Below are 16,257 nucleotides of genomic sequence, written 5' to 3'. Positions count from 1 at the left end.
GCCTCGTGGCTTTTTTCGAGAAGGTCCTTCATTTCAATATCTATTCCTTTTTTTTTTTTAATTCTTTTTTTTTATGGTTTAAAAAAAAAAAAAAAACCTAACATAACCAGGTCACACAAGACAGGTCTTTTCATTCGGAGCAGCTGGGGTGTTACAGCACCGGCAACGTACAGATACATCAGCAAGACTAGCGTAGTATACTGGAGACAACAGCCTAGGTGACGTCCGCAATCTCCAGGCCAGGCAGACGGGCCTGCAGAGGCTCAACTATGTCCCCTCGGTAGGTGTTCCACAACGACCACACCTCCCCCCACTTTCTGGGGCACCCTTGTGCCGTATATACCGCCTTTTCCTGTAACATACATCAGTCCATATCGTTTTGCCAGTCCACCAGTTTCGGCAGGGTCGATGCCCCCCACAGACGGGCTATGTTTCTTTTTTGCGACCATTTGCCCCAGTGTGACCCAGAGTCTCCCCCGTCGGGACAAGTCCGTGGGATCCCAAATGTTAAGCAAACATCTCTTGGCCTCTGTGCGAATATCAGTCTCCCACACCTCACCCATGCAGGACACCACTCGCCTCCAGTACCGCTGCACCCCTGGGCATTCCCACAAAATACGGAAGAAGGAGCCACTCTCTCCACACCCCCGCCGGCACAGTCCCTCTCTCTCCCCCCCCCCCCCCCCCCCCCCCCCCACCCCCATTGCCTGTAGCCTGGTGCAAGAGACATATACTCTGTGCAATATTTTAAGCTGCACCAGTCGGAGCCTAGCCGATATCGCTACTTCCCTAGGAGACGCCAGAGCGGTGATCCACTCCTCGTCGTCTATCTCAAGTCCATCTGCCACCCACTTCTCTTTCAGGGAGTCAAGAGGATCAGGGGGGTTGTTGATCAATTTTTGATATGTGAGCGATATGGCATGCTCCGGCATGTGTCCATCCAGCAACCTATCCTCAAGCGGGGAGGCCTGCGGGGGTCGGGTCCCCGGGGGGATATTGGCTTGGAGAGAATGACGAACCTGTAGGTATCGAAAATATTCCGTACACGCCATGTCATAAGTGCCCTGGAGATAGCCAAAGGATCTGACCCCCTCTAGCCCCCAAAGGTCCCCCACCCGGGAGATCCCGATAAGATCCCAACCACGGAACCCCTTCGTGTGTCGCAGGCTACCTAATCGCGGCGTTCCATATTTGCACTGAATGCTTCGTCGGCCCCGTGAGGTGGAGTCTGCCCGGTCTGGAGTACATCACAACCTCATAGTTCCCCCCCGGAAGCAACCATCTATCCATCCCGTACCCAGGGTCATTCCCGTCGCAATACGTCCCCTGATTGATCGCCGAGAGGTGAGCGGCCCAATAGTACTTACGGATATCCGGGAGGGCTATCCCCCCGTCATACCACCCCAGCGTGAGTTTCCGCAGCGCTATTCTGGGTGCGCCCGACCACAGGAGGGTCCGCTGCGCCGCCTCCACCACCCCAAAGTATGAGGCAGGCACCAGATCTGGATGGTTTTGGAGAGCATACAGAAATCTAGGGAGGGCCATCATTTTAAAAAGGGCCGCACGACCCAGCAGCGACAACGGCAGCCGCTGCCACGAGGCTGAATCACGCTGGAACCGTTGCAGCGGTGGCAGGAGATTCTTTTCAAACCGGAGAGTCTTATCCAGTGTGACAAACACTCAGAGGTATTTAAAGCCCTCCTCCGCCACAGCAAGCGGACAGTTGTCAGGAAGCCTGGGAGGGTCACCATGTAGATCATAGAGGACGGATTTAGCCCAGTTGATGCAGAACCCTGAGTTCTTCCCAAAACTGACAAAGATATCCATCGCCGCCAGTATAGATCTCCGTGGGTGGGAGAGATAGAGAAGGATATCGTCGGCATATAGCGATATTTTGTCCTCCCAGCCGTCCGCCCACCGCAGCCCTGTGAGGCAGCTGTCCTGCCGTATATCTATTCCTTTTCAGCATTGCTGGTCTTTCTATCGATGGACCAATTTTGATGTGTCTTTTGCTTTGCCTTTCATATAGCCACAGTGGTAGATCTTTAGGGTAGGTTAAGGTTTTAATTCCTGCCTCTGCTGTTCTTGCAGTTTCTAATGTTGAAGTATTAAGCACTTCTTCTTCCTTACTGCGGAATGTTTGACTCCAGATTTACCCTTTTTTCTCTCCGGATTCTTCCCAGCTCCATAGCTGTTTTTGTTCTCCTTGTTGCTCCATGAATACGTTCATGTAATTCTTTTATTTTACTCTGATGAGGAGCTTAGTCTAAAGAGTTCATACCCTTTCTGGTATGCGTCTCTCTCTATGTGGAGTATTTATTTTTTATTGTTTAACTTTTTCTGCGTACCACTTACATGAGCTATTTGGTTGTTATTGTATTGCTCTTCCTGAGTACTCTGACTGTGCGGGAATTTATTTATTTGCTTATATAGCGCCTGAATCACCCCCGGAGGCGTATCTCTGCGCTTGTGGACAGGCATAGAGGTGCTGGTACTATGTGAAATTTCTTGAACAGAAATGTTTTCAAGGACTTTCTAAAGTAAAGATGGTCCGGGCACTGCCTCAGTGTAGTAGGGAGCGAATTCCAGATCTGAGGGGCGAGATACGAAAAGGCTTTCCCCCTGTCCTAAACCTATTAATCCAGGCAACTTTGAGAAGGGATTTAGAGCTAGATCGAAGGTCCCTAAGGGGAGTATATTGGCTAAGTTTCTCTGCAAAATAAGCTGGACCATTGCCACACTCCACCTTGTGGACAATGCAGCACACCTTGAATGTTATTAGTTTCCGCACTGGAAGCCAATGGAGCTACCGCAACAGCGGGCTCGAGGATGATCTGCAGGGGGCGTTCATTACCAACCGTGCTGCTGTATTTTGCACTACCTGTAAGCGGCCCAATGAAGCCTCGTTAGCTGAGAATAAAGCATTACAGTAGTCGAGGCGACTCAGAACTAACATCTGAAAAAGGGTCTTCCTTGTGTGGTCTGGGAGGAAAGTAAATGCTCGTCTCTGCAGACTCAACACATGAAAACATGAGCTCACTGTATGAGTCACCTGCTCCTTCATGTTCAGACTCTGCTCAATGCGGACCCCCAGGATCTTTACAGACGTTTTTGGGGCGGGAGACACACCCAGCTCCCCTGGCCACCACTTTGCTGTCCACAACAATGCGGCGTCTCCAAAAAGCATAATTTCTGTCTTCCTGCCATTTAATTGGAGAAAGGAAAGTTGTTACACATCCACTGAGATATTGCTAGCATACCGGCAGAGAAGATGATCTGAGCTGTAGTGGAGGATTTGTCAAAAGTGTAGGTAAGCTGGGTATCATCCGCATATGATATTGGCATGAACCCATATGTCCTCAAAAGATCAGCCAAAGGAGCAACATAGATATTGAATAAAGTAGGGTTTAGACAAGATCCCTTGGTCAGCTTCTTCGCCTTAGACCCAGGTTAACTATCTGGGAGCGGTCGAAAAGGAAGCTAGTCATCCACCGTAAGGTCTCTCCCTTAATCCCAGATTCCTCTAGTCTCCCGAGCAAAATCTGGTGGTCAACCGTGTCGAAAGCCGCAGATAGATCCAATAACACCAGTATGGTGGATTTCTCTCTGTCTAGTGCTAGCCTGATGTTGTTTGTAACGGCCACTAGGGCTGTTTCTGTACTATGTTTGGGCCTGAAACCTGATTGTGACACATCCAGGCTGCCTGACGCTTCCACATGATCTGACAGATGTTTGTTAGTATGCTTTTCCAAGATTTGGCTCCGGAGCGGTAGGAGGGATATTGGTTGCAGATTCGCAAGATCATAGAGGCCTTGGTGTTTTTACGTAGTGGGATGACCTGTGCTGCCTTCCGTTCAAATGGTAAATGACCTTCTTTAAGCGACGCATTCAGGAGGGAACAAATGGGAGCAGACAGTTGTTTTGCAAGGCCCACGGATATTTTTGCCGGTATAACATCGAGTGGGGAGCCTGATTTTACAGTGTGTAATAAGGTACCTACCTCCTCACAGGTCAAGGGAGGGGGGGGAACACTCATCAAGGGTTTCCCCCTCTTGCAGGGAAGGTGTTCATGGATCATGTCACCAGCTATAGTGATCTTATTATAAATCGGATTGATTTTCTGCTCAAAATAATCCGCAATAGTGTCGCATAAGGCTTGAGATGGAGGTTCTTCCAGATCACACTCTTTGGGGTTCGTGAAAGATTTAAGAATCTGATACAATTCTTTTGGGGCATTCCCTGCTTGGGTTAACTGCTGAACAATAAAAGCTTTCTAGGCTATTTTTATATTTTTGTGATACTGGGCAAGAGATGTCTTATATATTTCATTATCTCTTATATTACGAGTCTGTCTCCACCGCCTTTCAAGATCACTTGGATATACAGCTTAGTCCTTCTTGGAGCCTGTTATATGCTTTTTAAGGGCTATTGTTGTGGGCTCATAGCTGTTCTTTTCCTTTTGTGGCACCCTTTCGTGGGGGTACTGTTGCCTTTCACCCCCTTCCCCCTCCCCCCTCCCCCCCTCCCCCCTACCCCCCCTCCCCCCCCCCCTCCCTCCCTTAGAGCTGTTATGTTATTGTAATGATACGCTGTGCTTTCTTTGCCTTTTGTATGGGGCTGCCTTCCTTGAGATGTCTGTCTCTTTCTGAGAGACTCTGCATATGGCAGGTTCAAGGTATGTTGTATTCTTCTGGATAATTATTTTACAAAAGTTTTCCTCCATTCTGGAGGTTCTATGGCCTGCTATTATTCTTAGAATATGTCTGGGTTATGATCACTGCTTGTAATGTTGTCTGGAAGACAGTGTTAGAATATTTGACCCCGAGGGGTTGGTGTTTACGGGTATGCCCAGCATTTTCTGGAAGGATATCTTTTCATCTCTTCTTAGGAGGATATTCACTTTTATGGATCTTCTCTTCTTTAAGAACATCCTGAGTTTTTTTCTTTCCATATCCTCAAGTATGCAAGTGTAGATATATATTTTTCTGTAGGTGGCGAGATGTTCTGTCCTCTTGAGGAAATATTATTTCTCTGTACGGCAATTGCTTATTTGGTGACTTACAGTTGCTTGGGAACGTGTGTGTGTGTGTGTGTATAAATGTATGTATGTATGTGTGTGTGTGTATATGTATGTATGTATGTATGTATATATGTGTGTATGTATGTATAATATATATATATTCACATTCACACTCTCGACAGATGCTTCACTCAGCCGTTCCGCTTCCTGCGATGCTGGTGCCTGCGATGGCGGCAGTGGGGGTCATAATTTCGAAGTGTGATCATTTCCGGGGAACCCAAAAAAGAACCAGCGGCACACCAGAGGATGGCACAATACACTTTTATTGTGCACACAACGCGTTTCGGCTAAGCCTTTCTCAAGTTAGTGACCTGTGCTCAATCTCCCTTAGAAACACAGTTCACAGATAGTGAGAACATACTGTTGTATCATGGATGGTGACAATGCGATTTCATCAATCAACATAGATCAACCAACATATGTGAAATTATATTGTAAATATGATTTAAGCATGGCAGCAAAAAATGCATACAATCAATCCCGGTACATTCATTTCTGGAGTATGTATGTCAGTCATTGACAGTGAAGAAATACTCTGCGGTAGACCCAAGCTCAATGATAATGTATTCAATTCATAGCAAGCCATAATAAGCAATCTCCACTATAAAATTAGAAGTGCGGGCATTTCATCTTCATAATAATACCTGGTGCAAATTCTCGCATTCATCCACCCGAAATGAGGGGCCTGATGATTTATCCTAGGGATGGATATCACGGATGCTCGAACCATTTGCACACAACCCCTGGAATTCATGATGAGTGTGGCTATCACAGGTGATGTACCCCCCACATAGTGCTTGTTGACCTATACAAAAAACTCTACATCACTCCGGTATTCTTTCTTAATCGGTACACAAAAGGCGAGTGGTACTGTGTAAGATTGATTATGGTTAATGTACCCCCACAATGTTCCGGGGCTCTACCAAAAGTCTCTAGCGGTCTCTAAATGTCTGGAATGTTCTGGTTCTCACCAAACCTAATCTAAGGGATGGGGACAGGATTACGTGTGTGTGCTCTCCTAAGGAGAATGTCTGTTGTAGGTACATAATAGTGATAAAGGGGAAATGTATTCATTGGCTTATCCAGAGGGTGTGTTAAGCATTTATTGTATTCACTCCATCAATACAGATGGCACACGCTCATAGACAGAATCCAGACCAATTGGGTAAGTATAAAAAAGGTATACTTGTATTTTATTTTTAGAACCAAGCAGGACTTTGTACAGGTAGGTAAAATATACTTTAAATTGTAAACCTTTACACAGAAATGCAAATAGGAGTGGATTTGCAGTTGTTACAGAGTGGTATGTTTCTAAAAAGCAGGTTGTATTACACAGTAATTTCTTTTAGAATACGATTTGATTACTTTCAGATTACATTGAGCACTGGGGATGGTATGCCTAGATACCACATCTAAGTATCTCACAATACAAGGTAAGTAAGACTTTTCTTGGCTTGAGTTATAGCTAGTTTCCCCCATACAGAACAACAATTCAACACTTAGAACATTGTTGGCTCAGAATTTCATAACACTGGTTCCTATGGGAGAAAAATAGTTATCAGTTTCACAGGTAAGTACACGTCTTACAAGTGGGAGTTTAAGGGGCTAGGACCAAGGTTCCCCCAAGGTCTTGGTAGGCACTCGAGTTGCACCATCAGCGACACTGGGATGGCCAGGTGCAGAGTGCAGGGGCCCCATGTTAGTCAATGAAGCTAATGGGGCCTTCGGTTATGGGCTGCTTACGAGCAGGCCACTCAGGTGTGGGAGCAAAGCTCCTGGGGTTAAGGTCCGTACCACAGGAGCCAACAATCAGCACAGGAGCTGCACCACCAGCTGCACTGGGGCAGCCGGGTGCAGAATGCCAAATAGACGTTGAGGCCCCTGTGATCATCAATGGAGACCTTCGGTTCGGCAAAGTTGCTGCAAGCTCAAGCAGGGAGACTTCCTGAAGGCGACCACTGGCTGGGGAGGTAAGTTGGGTTCTTGGGGATGCCTGGCCTCCGTTGGGTTGGGCCACCTTAGGCCACGGTGCATCGGGTGCGGGGTGTCTTCTGGTTTTCTTACCAGCTCCGGTTGCAGTTGGGGGGACCCTACAGGCTAAGGCTGCAGGCGTATGCTTGAGGGAGGTCAGGGATCACCAGATCCCAGGTCAGGATCGCTGGGGAGACCTCCTTGGTTGGGCCACTCGAACTCTGGCCTTGGGTGCAGAATCCCGGAGTCACCAGAATCTGGGCTCTGTGGTTGAGTCTTGGCTTGAGGAAATCTGGTGCTCACGGTAGACAGTCTGTAATGTGGTTGTAGGATGTGTCCTCTGGACTTTCAGGTTGCAGGTTGCTGGCCAGTAGGGCTGGGGCCAAAGCAGTTGGTGTCCTCTTCTTTCTGGTACAGCATGGCTCTTCAGTCCTTCTTTCTTCCTGAAATCGGAGGAGGCAAAGTTCAGGGTAAGATTTAGGGGTTCAAAGGGGTGGGAAGTTTGGGACCAATGGGTCCCTTCCTTGGAGTGGATACACCCCCTATTATGACACCCTCCAGTAGAAGGGGGGGGGAGTGAGCCTTTCCCTAATTCGCTGCATCCCTTATCTTCAAGATGGAGGGGACTGAAATGTGTGCTTCACCTCGCCTCTCTCACCAGAAGGGTTTAGTTGGAAAAGGTGGGCACACCTCTCTTCCTAGCTTGCTTTGCCTGAAAATTCTCTTGCCCAAAGTGGGGGGGCAGGACGGTGGGAGCCAGTTGCTGGGGGCAGCAAAAGGCAGGCATGTTTGCAGAGTGGAGGAGAAAGGGGGTGTGGCCTCCGACCACCTCTCCGCAATCCCACTGTGTGGGGCTTACTGGCAGTAGCAGGATGTCTTGTTGGCCCCGAAGGACCCTATGTAGTCAAGGTGACTTCATCCCTGCAACCTGGAGCGCACCAGGAGGCGCGTTTGTAGAGTAGTGGAGAAAGACGGCGGGGCCTCCCTTCCCTGGACCTTTTTGGGGCCCGGGGAACCCATCCCCCTAGGACTGACATATTTAACAAAAAAAACGGGAGTCGGGTCATCCGCCCCCCACCTAGGCCATTTTCGGTCCGCGGGGACCCCATCACCCAGGGCCAGGCCTTAATAAATAAATAAATATATATATATATTCACTGAAAAAACCATAGGTTTCACACACGTTATAGTTAGGAAATAGCATTTAAAAAACCTTGCTAATTCACTGAAAAAACCATAGGTTTCACACATGTTATAGTTAGCTGGACATTTTACTGATAAAAAACCAATGAAATTCCCCCGTTATAGTTACTGTAGGCAACTATAACTCACGCGACCGCAATCCTCTGCTGATGCTAATACTGTATTTAGACACTTATTTGCCCATATCTTCTTCCATTAAATTTTAGCTATACATATATTACAAATATTTTTTTTTCATAAAGACACATATGTCATCAGCAGAGGATTACGGTCGCGTGAGTTATAGTTGCCTACAGTAACTATAACGGGGGAATTTCATTGGTTTTTTTATCAGTAAAATGTCCAGCTAACTATAACATGTGTGAAACCTATGGTTTTTTCAGTGAATTAGCAAGGTTTTTTAAATGCTATTTCCTAACTATAACGTGTGTGAAACCTATGGTTTTTTCAGTGAATTTGTACGGTTTTTTAAATGCTAAGTTACTTTACGCCATTTGTGGCGTGCGCGCCCACTTAACGCAGTTCGTTCCGTGCACGGTTTTTATCAACTTTAATAAGCCCTGTACATTTGGTGGCCTTCGGCCACCAAAAGCACAGGGGGTGAGGTCAATGTGGATAGTGTTTTTTTATTTCGATTTTATAATTTCATGTTGCCAAAATTACGTTTTTTTTCTCTATTAATAAGCCCTGCACATTTGGTGGCCTGCGGCCACCAAAAGCATAGGGGGTGGGGTAAGTGTGGATAGTGTTTTTTTTATTTTTATTTTTTTACCGTAAGCGTACGGTAAGCTTACGGTAAGCGTACGGTAAGCGTACCCCGCGAAATTGCCGAAAAAAAAATAAAACCGTTTTTGCTCTTGGGGGATGTTTGGGGACTCCCTCAACATGACTATGTGGGAGGGAGTTGTCAAAACAGCCCCGTAACATGTTTTTGGCCATCATGTTTGATAAATAACACTCAGTGCGAGAGACAAAATGGCGGACGCCGCTTCCTGGTTTCGGCCGATTTGAATGTTTACTAAGATCTAAGAGCCAATCAGAATCGTGCTCGCGCACGCCACCGTAAGCTTACGGTAAGCGTACGGTAAGCGTACGGTAAGCGTACGGTAAGCGTACCGTAAGCGGGCTCAGATATATATATTGATTTAAAGGCTATTTTCTCAGAATCTACTGAACAGATTTACACCAAACCTACAAAAGGCACTTCCTTGACCTAGGGACTACCTCTCTGCCAAATTTCTAGTAATTCTGTTCAGCCGTTCGGGCTGTAGCTCGTTCTAAAGGTCCTATGGAAAAATGCATGGGAAAAACGCGTTTTGGGACCCCCCTTTTATCTCAGCCCCTGCTTGACGAATCCCCCCGAGACTTTCAGGGTAGGAGCGGAGCGTAGCGCCCCACCTATTTTGAGAAATTCGCGAGGATTCGTCGACCGGCGCCAAAGTTATTCAAAATAGAATGTTGAGGTTTTCCTATGGAAACGTGGTCCTAACTATAACTACCTACTGGCGACCGCCAGTAGGTAATATATATTCGAGGCATATGAGCTGCAGATTACACACTTTTGCATAGATCGCCATCTGGTGTTGGGCCCGGATGTTTGCAGTTTGTTTTTCCTCTTGGAAAGTCTTTGAAAGTCACGAGGTCGGTGACTCCTCCCTTGGATCGTATTGCGCATGGGCTTCGGCTCCATCCTCAGATTGTTTTTTTCCGCCATCGGGCTCGGATGTAATACTTTGCGCTCTGGTTCTGAACATTTCCAGTTCGACGATCGAAGCGGAATCCTCGCTTATCGCGGTACTGTTCAGATCCAGATCTCCTCAATCACCTTCTCTTCGACACATCTTCGATTCCAGTCGTCGACGGCGGCCTTCGGGCCTACCCAAGCTCCGGTCCCGGCTGATGGAAAGAACCTCTTTCAAGAAGTGCCCTCGATGTGGGTCCAAATTCCCCCACACCGATCTCCATGAGGTGTGCAACCTCTGCCTCTCCCCTAAACACGAGTCTCGAGACTGTCCGGCCTGCAAGACTTTCAGATCGAAAAAGACTATTCGAAATCGAAGAGCCAGACGAAACATGGCGCACTCCTCAACCACCGTTCCAGTCGACATCTTCGGGGACAACAGCACACTGAAGAGGACCTCGTCAGTGCTTCCGAAGCCGACGACTCTGATGTGGAGGACATCACCCCGACGCAGAGGGTCGTGAGTACTATACCCCCTCCCACACCCGCGCCCACACCCAAAAAGGCTTCAGTCACGCCTTCGCCTCCGGGCCTAGGCAAGACCAGAGACACTGCTTCACACACCACACCTTCGGGCCCGGTGAAGAAGCCAAATAAGCCTTCCGGCGGCTCGGGCTCGAGCCAGCCTTCCAGCGGTGCCGAGAAACACACTTCGGCACCGAAAAAGAAACCAGCATCTACCTCGACACCGAGCTCCACACCGAAGTCCTCAGTGTCGAAACCCAGCCTTTCCGTACCGACGCCATCTTCGGTACCGACCAAAGCCCATAAGGCCCTCGGCACCGACACTTCCACGCCGAAGCCCACCTCGGCGCCGACCAAGAAAACGGAGGTTCCCAAGCCCAGTGCTAAGCATGGCACGGACAAGCCTAAAAAGTAATTGGCCCCAAAACCTTCGGCGCCGACGGAACAAACATTGTCACAGGAACTGTTTACACCGGATCCCTTGCAAAAGACTCTTACCAAGAATCCAAAAACTGGACATTTGGCACTCTCTTCTAAAAAGAGACATTTGGACAAACCGGCTCCGCCTCCACCTCCACCTCCAAAGAGTAAGGACTCTGCTACCTCCCCTTTCAGAATGCCTTCCCCACCTCCTCCACCACCCTCTCCACCTCCGCCCCCTACGCCTTCTCCACCCCCACCTCATTGCTCTCTGACCCCGTCTCCAGACGATGATGATCAGGGGGACCCATATTACGATCCAGGGGATGTGCCCCAAGACCCCACCCCTACAGGATCCCCAGACCCATGGGACAACTACAATAATCCAGATATTCCACACGTCCCACAAGATGACCTTTACCCTTCCAGGCCATCTCCACCGGAAGACTCCTTAGGTTTCCACCACCTACTTCAGAGGGCGGCACATTATCACGGGGTAGAGCTACACACTGACCCAGTAGAGGAGGATTTCCTCCTCGACACCTTTGATACTGCACATAGGTCTACCTCCATACTACCTATGCTCAAGGGGGTGATACAACATGCGCCAGAGGTTTTTAAGGACCCAGTCAGGGCTAGGGTCATTAACCCACGCATAGAAAAAAAGTACAAAGCTGCCCCCACAGATCCTGCCTATATCAAAGGGCCAGCGCCACTAGATTCGCTAGTGGTTTCCACTGCACGGAAGAGGTCAAACTCCCAGGCGTCAGGCGAAGCACCACCACCTGACAAAGAGTCAAAGCTACTGGACGCATCAGGAAAGCGTACTGCGTCACAGGCAGCTAATATCTGGCGTATCGCCAACACTCAAGCGCTATTGGCCAGATATGATAGGGCGCATTATGATGAATTAGAAACCATAATGCACCACCTCCCAGAAAGATACAAAAATAGGGCCAATGAATTAATTCAAGAGGGTAAGACTATAACTAACACCTCCATACGCTGTGCCTTAGATGCAGCAGACACAGCCTCCAGGGCCATTAACACAAGCGTCCTCCTCCTCCGTCACCATGCTTGGCTGAAAGTATCAGGTTTCAAACCTGAGGTACAGGCCACCATCCTAAATCATCCCTTTGACCAAGAACACCTATTCGGCCCAAAGGTAGATGAGGCCCTCTAGAAAATGAAGAAGGACACTGATACGGCAAAATCTATGGGAGCCCTGCAGTCACACCCTCCTAGGCGCTCCTTTCGCTGCTCTTCCTTTCGGGGTACGGCTAGAGGCTACTCCTCCGATAGCGCGTCCACTTCCTACAAATCCCCTGCTCAGTCCACCTTCACAAGGGGTTATCAAAGAGGCGGCGATAGGGGCAAAAACAAAGGCAGAGGCAAAACAAATACCGCCCGCTCTGCCACACCGCCTACCCAATGACTTCCCCCCCCGCTCCCTCCAGACCATCCCACTCCGGTCGGGGGCAGACTACAAAATTTCCTTCAGGTCTGGGAGACCATCACCTCAGACAAATGGATGACCCAAATTATTCGCTCGGGGTACTGCCTAGAATTGACTTCTCCCCCCCCCCCCCCCCCACACATTGCACCCAGGCAATGCCCAATGTCACAAGAACATTCCACATTACTAAAACAGGAGGTAATCTCCCTCCTACAAAAACAGGCAATAGAACAAGTTCCCGTCAATCAGCTAAATTTAGGGGTCTACTCCATATATTTTCTAATACCAAAAAGGGACGAGACTCTACGACCTATTCTAGATCTCCGGCCCCTAAACACATACATACATACATTCAGACCATTTTTACATGGTAACGCTTCAGCAGGTACTTCCGCTCCTCTCCCAGAACGACTTTCTCACCACACTGGACTTGAAAGACGCATACTTTCACATTCCGGTACACCATGCTCACAGAAAGTACCTCAGATTTGTAGTGGACGGACAACACTACCAGTTCAAGGTGATCCCATTCGGGGTCACAACAGCACCAAGGGTATTCACCAAGTGCCTAGCGGTAGTGGCGGCACACCTCAGAAGACAGCACATTCACGTCTTCAAATATTTGGACGACTGGCTAATAAAAGCCACGTCCTACAACCAATGTGTACACCACACCGCCACTACAATCCAACTACTTCACCAGCTAGGCTTCACGGTGAACCACCAAAAGTCCCAGCTAACACCATCCCACATAAAGCAATACCTCGGTGCCACCATAGACACCTCAAAAACCCTAGCGTACCCCAAGCATTCAGTCTTTGCGTCAAAGATTCATACCTCAACACTCCCTTCCAGCAAGAGTGTTTATGCAACTGATAGGGATGATGGCCTCCTGCATTTTCATAGTGCCTCACGCAAGACTCCAGATGTGTACACTCCAAGAGTGCTTAGCGCGCCAATGGAACCCGGCCCAGGGGCAACTGACAGATCGGTGTTGGTAGACGGTCGCACCCATCGCTCTCTGCAGTGGTGGAACACCACAAATCTTTCCAGAGGTCGACCGTTCCTGGACCCGGTTCGGCAAGTAATACTAACAGACGCATCGCTCTCCGGCTGGGGAGCTCATCTATTACACCTCACAGTGCAGGGCACATGGACGCCGCAACAAAAGTTACTCCATATCAACCATCTGGAGTTACTGGCAATCTTTCTAGCCCTAAAATCCTTTCAAACACAGATTTTAGGCAACGCAGTCTTCATTTGCACAGACAACATGACGGCCATGTACTACATTGAAAAACAAGGCGGCACACACTCTCCACAGCTCTCTCAACTAGCACAGAGCATATGGAGATGGGCAATTCCACGCAAAATCTTTCTTCTGGCCCAGCATGTACCAGGAGTCCAAAACACCATGGCAGATCTGCTCAGCAGACAGACGCAGCAGATCCACGAGTGGGAACTTCACCTACAGGTTCTTCACCTGTTCTTTCAGATGTGGGGGCATCCGCAGATAGACCTTTTCGCCACCCACGAAAACAAAAAATGTCCAAGCTTCGCCGCCAGATACCCACACCCATTGTCCAAAGGCAATGCAATATGGATGAACTGGTCAGGCAAATTTGCGTACGCCTTTCCACCTCTCCCACTAGTTCCATTAGTGGTGCGAAAGCTACAACAGCATTCCCTCACACAGATCCTAGTAGCTCCAACATGGGCCAGACAACTGTGGTACACCACACTGCTGGAACTCTCGGTAGTACCACACCAAAAGCTACACCTCTCACCATGCCTCCTAACCCAGAACCATGGAGAGATCAGACATCCGGACCCAGCTCAGCTCAACCTTGCGATCTGGCTCCTGAAATCCTAGAATTGGGATACCTTAACCTTCCCCCTGACTGTATGAACGTCATCAGAGAAGCTAGACTCCCTACCCCTAGAACCTGCTACGCTGCCAAGTGGAAAAGATTAGTGGTGTATTGCCATAACAACACAATCAATCCTCTAGACGTATCTATACAACACATCATATGCTACTTACACCATCTACAAAGGTGTAACCTAGCATATACATCCATTCGGCTACACCTCGCAGCAATTGCCGCTTACCTACAAAACAGACAGCACCTATCACTTTTCAGAGTGCCTGCTATTAAAGCCTTCATGGAAGGCATAAAACTAATAATTCCCCCCAGAGTACCACCCTCACCTATGTGGAACTTAAATATAGTGCTCACAAGGCTAATGGGACCGCCCTTCGAACCTTTGCTTAAATGCGAACTGCAATTTCTCACATGGAGAACAGCTTTTCTTGTAGCCATCACTTCCCTTAGAAGGGTTAGTGAGATGCAAGCACTTACCATACAGGAACCTTTTCTCCAAATGCACCAGAACAAGGTTGTTCTCCGTACCAACCCAAAATTCCTACCTAAAGTCATTTCCCCTTTTCATCTAAACCAATCGGTAGAATTACAGGTATTTTTCTCGCAACCTCAAACTGTTGCAGAAAGGGCTCTACACACGCTAGATGTTTAACGGGCCTTACTTTACTATTTCCAAAGAACACAACCTTTCAGAAAGACCAAACAACTATTTGTCTCTTTCTCTCCACCACACAAAGGCAACCCCATCTCAAAATCAGGGATAGCTAGGTGGATTGTAAAATGCATACAGATTTGCTATCACAAAGCAAAACGAACGCTATCTGTTCCCCCTAAAGCCCACTCTACACGAAAGATAGGGGCTTCTATGGCTTTTCTAGGGAACATCCCATTAGATGATATCTGCAAGGCAGCTACATGGTCAACACCGCACACTTTCACTAAACATTACTGTGTAGATGTGCAAACCAAGCAACAAGCTAGTGTGGGCCAGGCTGTACTAAAAACACAATTTCAAACCACTGCAACAGATACTGATGGTCGCCGCTAAGGTTGGGAACTGCTATATAGTCTATGCAAAAGTGTGTAATCTGCAGCTCATATGCCTCGAACGGAATATGCTACTTAACAGTATGGATCTGTTCTGGGCATGTAGAGCTGCAGATCTACACATGCCCACCTGCCTCCCCGGCTACCTGTACCTGCTCCAGTCTATCTTACTTGGATACAACACACATGGGTTTCTTCACTGTTATTACTACGCTCCATCTTTCCCTGTTGGCGAAAAACAATCTGAGGATGGAGCCGAAGCCCATGCGCAATACGATCCAAGGGAGGAGTCACCGACCTCGTGACTTCCAAAGACTTTCCAAGAGGAAAAACAAACTGCAAACATCCGGGCCCAACACCAGATGGCGATCTATGCAAAAGTGTGTAGCTCTGCAGCTCTACATGCCAAGAACAGATGCATACTGGTAAGTAGCATATTCCTTTTATGGGTACGGGGCCCCCCTCCCCGGGTCAACTTCGGCCCTGGGTACCTCATCGCCCGGTGCATGACCACCTCGTTGGGGAACGTGGGTGAAGCCTTAAGTCCCTTGTGGTCCTGGCCGGCTCCTCGCCTCCTGTGGAAGCTGGCATTGCTTTTTACACACAGGGAGCTGCTGACATGCAGCTCCCTGTGTGGAAAAAGCAAAGGGTGCTCTGCTTTGAGCTTTTGCAACGCGACTTCCGTCTAAGAAAAAAAATAATTCAATGCTTTTTTGGCCCTACAGAAAGCAGCTGAAGTGACTGGCGTATCAGTTTTGAAACGTTCGATGATTCGTAAAACGACCTTAAAGTTATTGGCAAATGAAACCAGCATTTGCAATGCAATAGGTCTCGCATTTTCGAAACTTTGAACTATTGGTATTGTAAATGACAATGCCTTTTATTACTGCAGGTTTTTTTAACACATATGTAAAAGGCATTGTCATTTTAGAACGCCAATAGCTCAAAATCTCGCAAATACGAGACCTATTGCATTGTAAATACTTAT

The 16,257-nt window shown here is 48.1% G+C and overlaps 1 protein-coding gene across 5 annotated transcripts in view; it reads left to right on the top strand.

Annotated features, from left to right (window-relative positions):
• SECISBP2L (SECIS binding protein 2 like) overlaps positions 1-16,257 on the top strand; it is a 600,623-nt gene that overhangs the window by 413,039 nt on the left and 171,327 nt on the right. For 2 of the 5 annotated variants that reach the window (XM_085644216.1, XM_085644217.1), the window contains exon 17: positions 5,203-5,382. The exons of the other annotated variants lie outside the window; for them this stretch is intronic. In XM_085644216.1, the coding sequence (XP_085500342.1) occupies positions 5,203-5,382 (180 nt within the window). The remainder of the gene's footprint in view (positions 1-5,202; positions 5,383-16,257) is intronic. 5 annotated transcript variants of the gene reach the window in all.

This window comes from Triturus cristatus, chromosome 3_1 (assembly GCF_964204655.1).
Source record: "Triturus cristatus chromosome 3_1, aTriCri1.1, whole genome shotgun sequence".
Lineage (NCBI taxonomy): Eukaryota > Metazoa > Chordata > Amphibia > Caudata > Salamandridae > Triturus > Triturus cristatus.
This window is presented reverse-complemented; position numbering and strand designations above follow the sequence as displayed.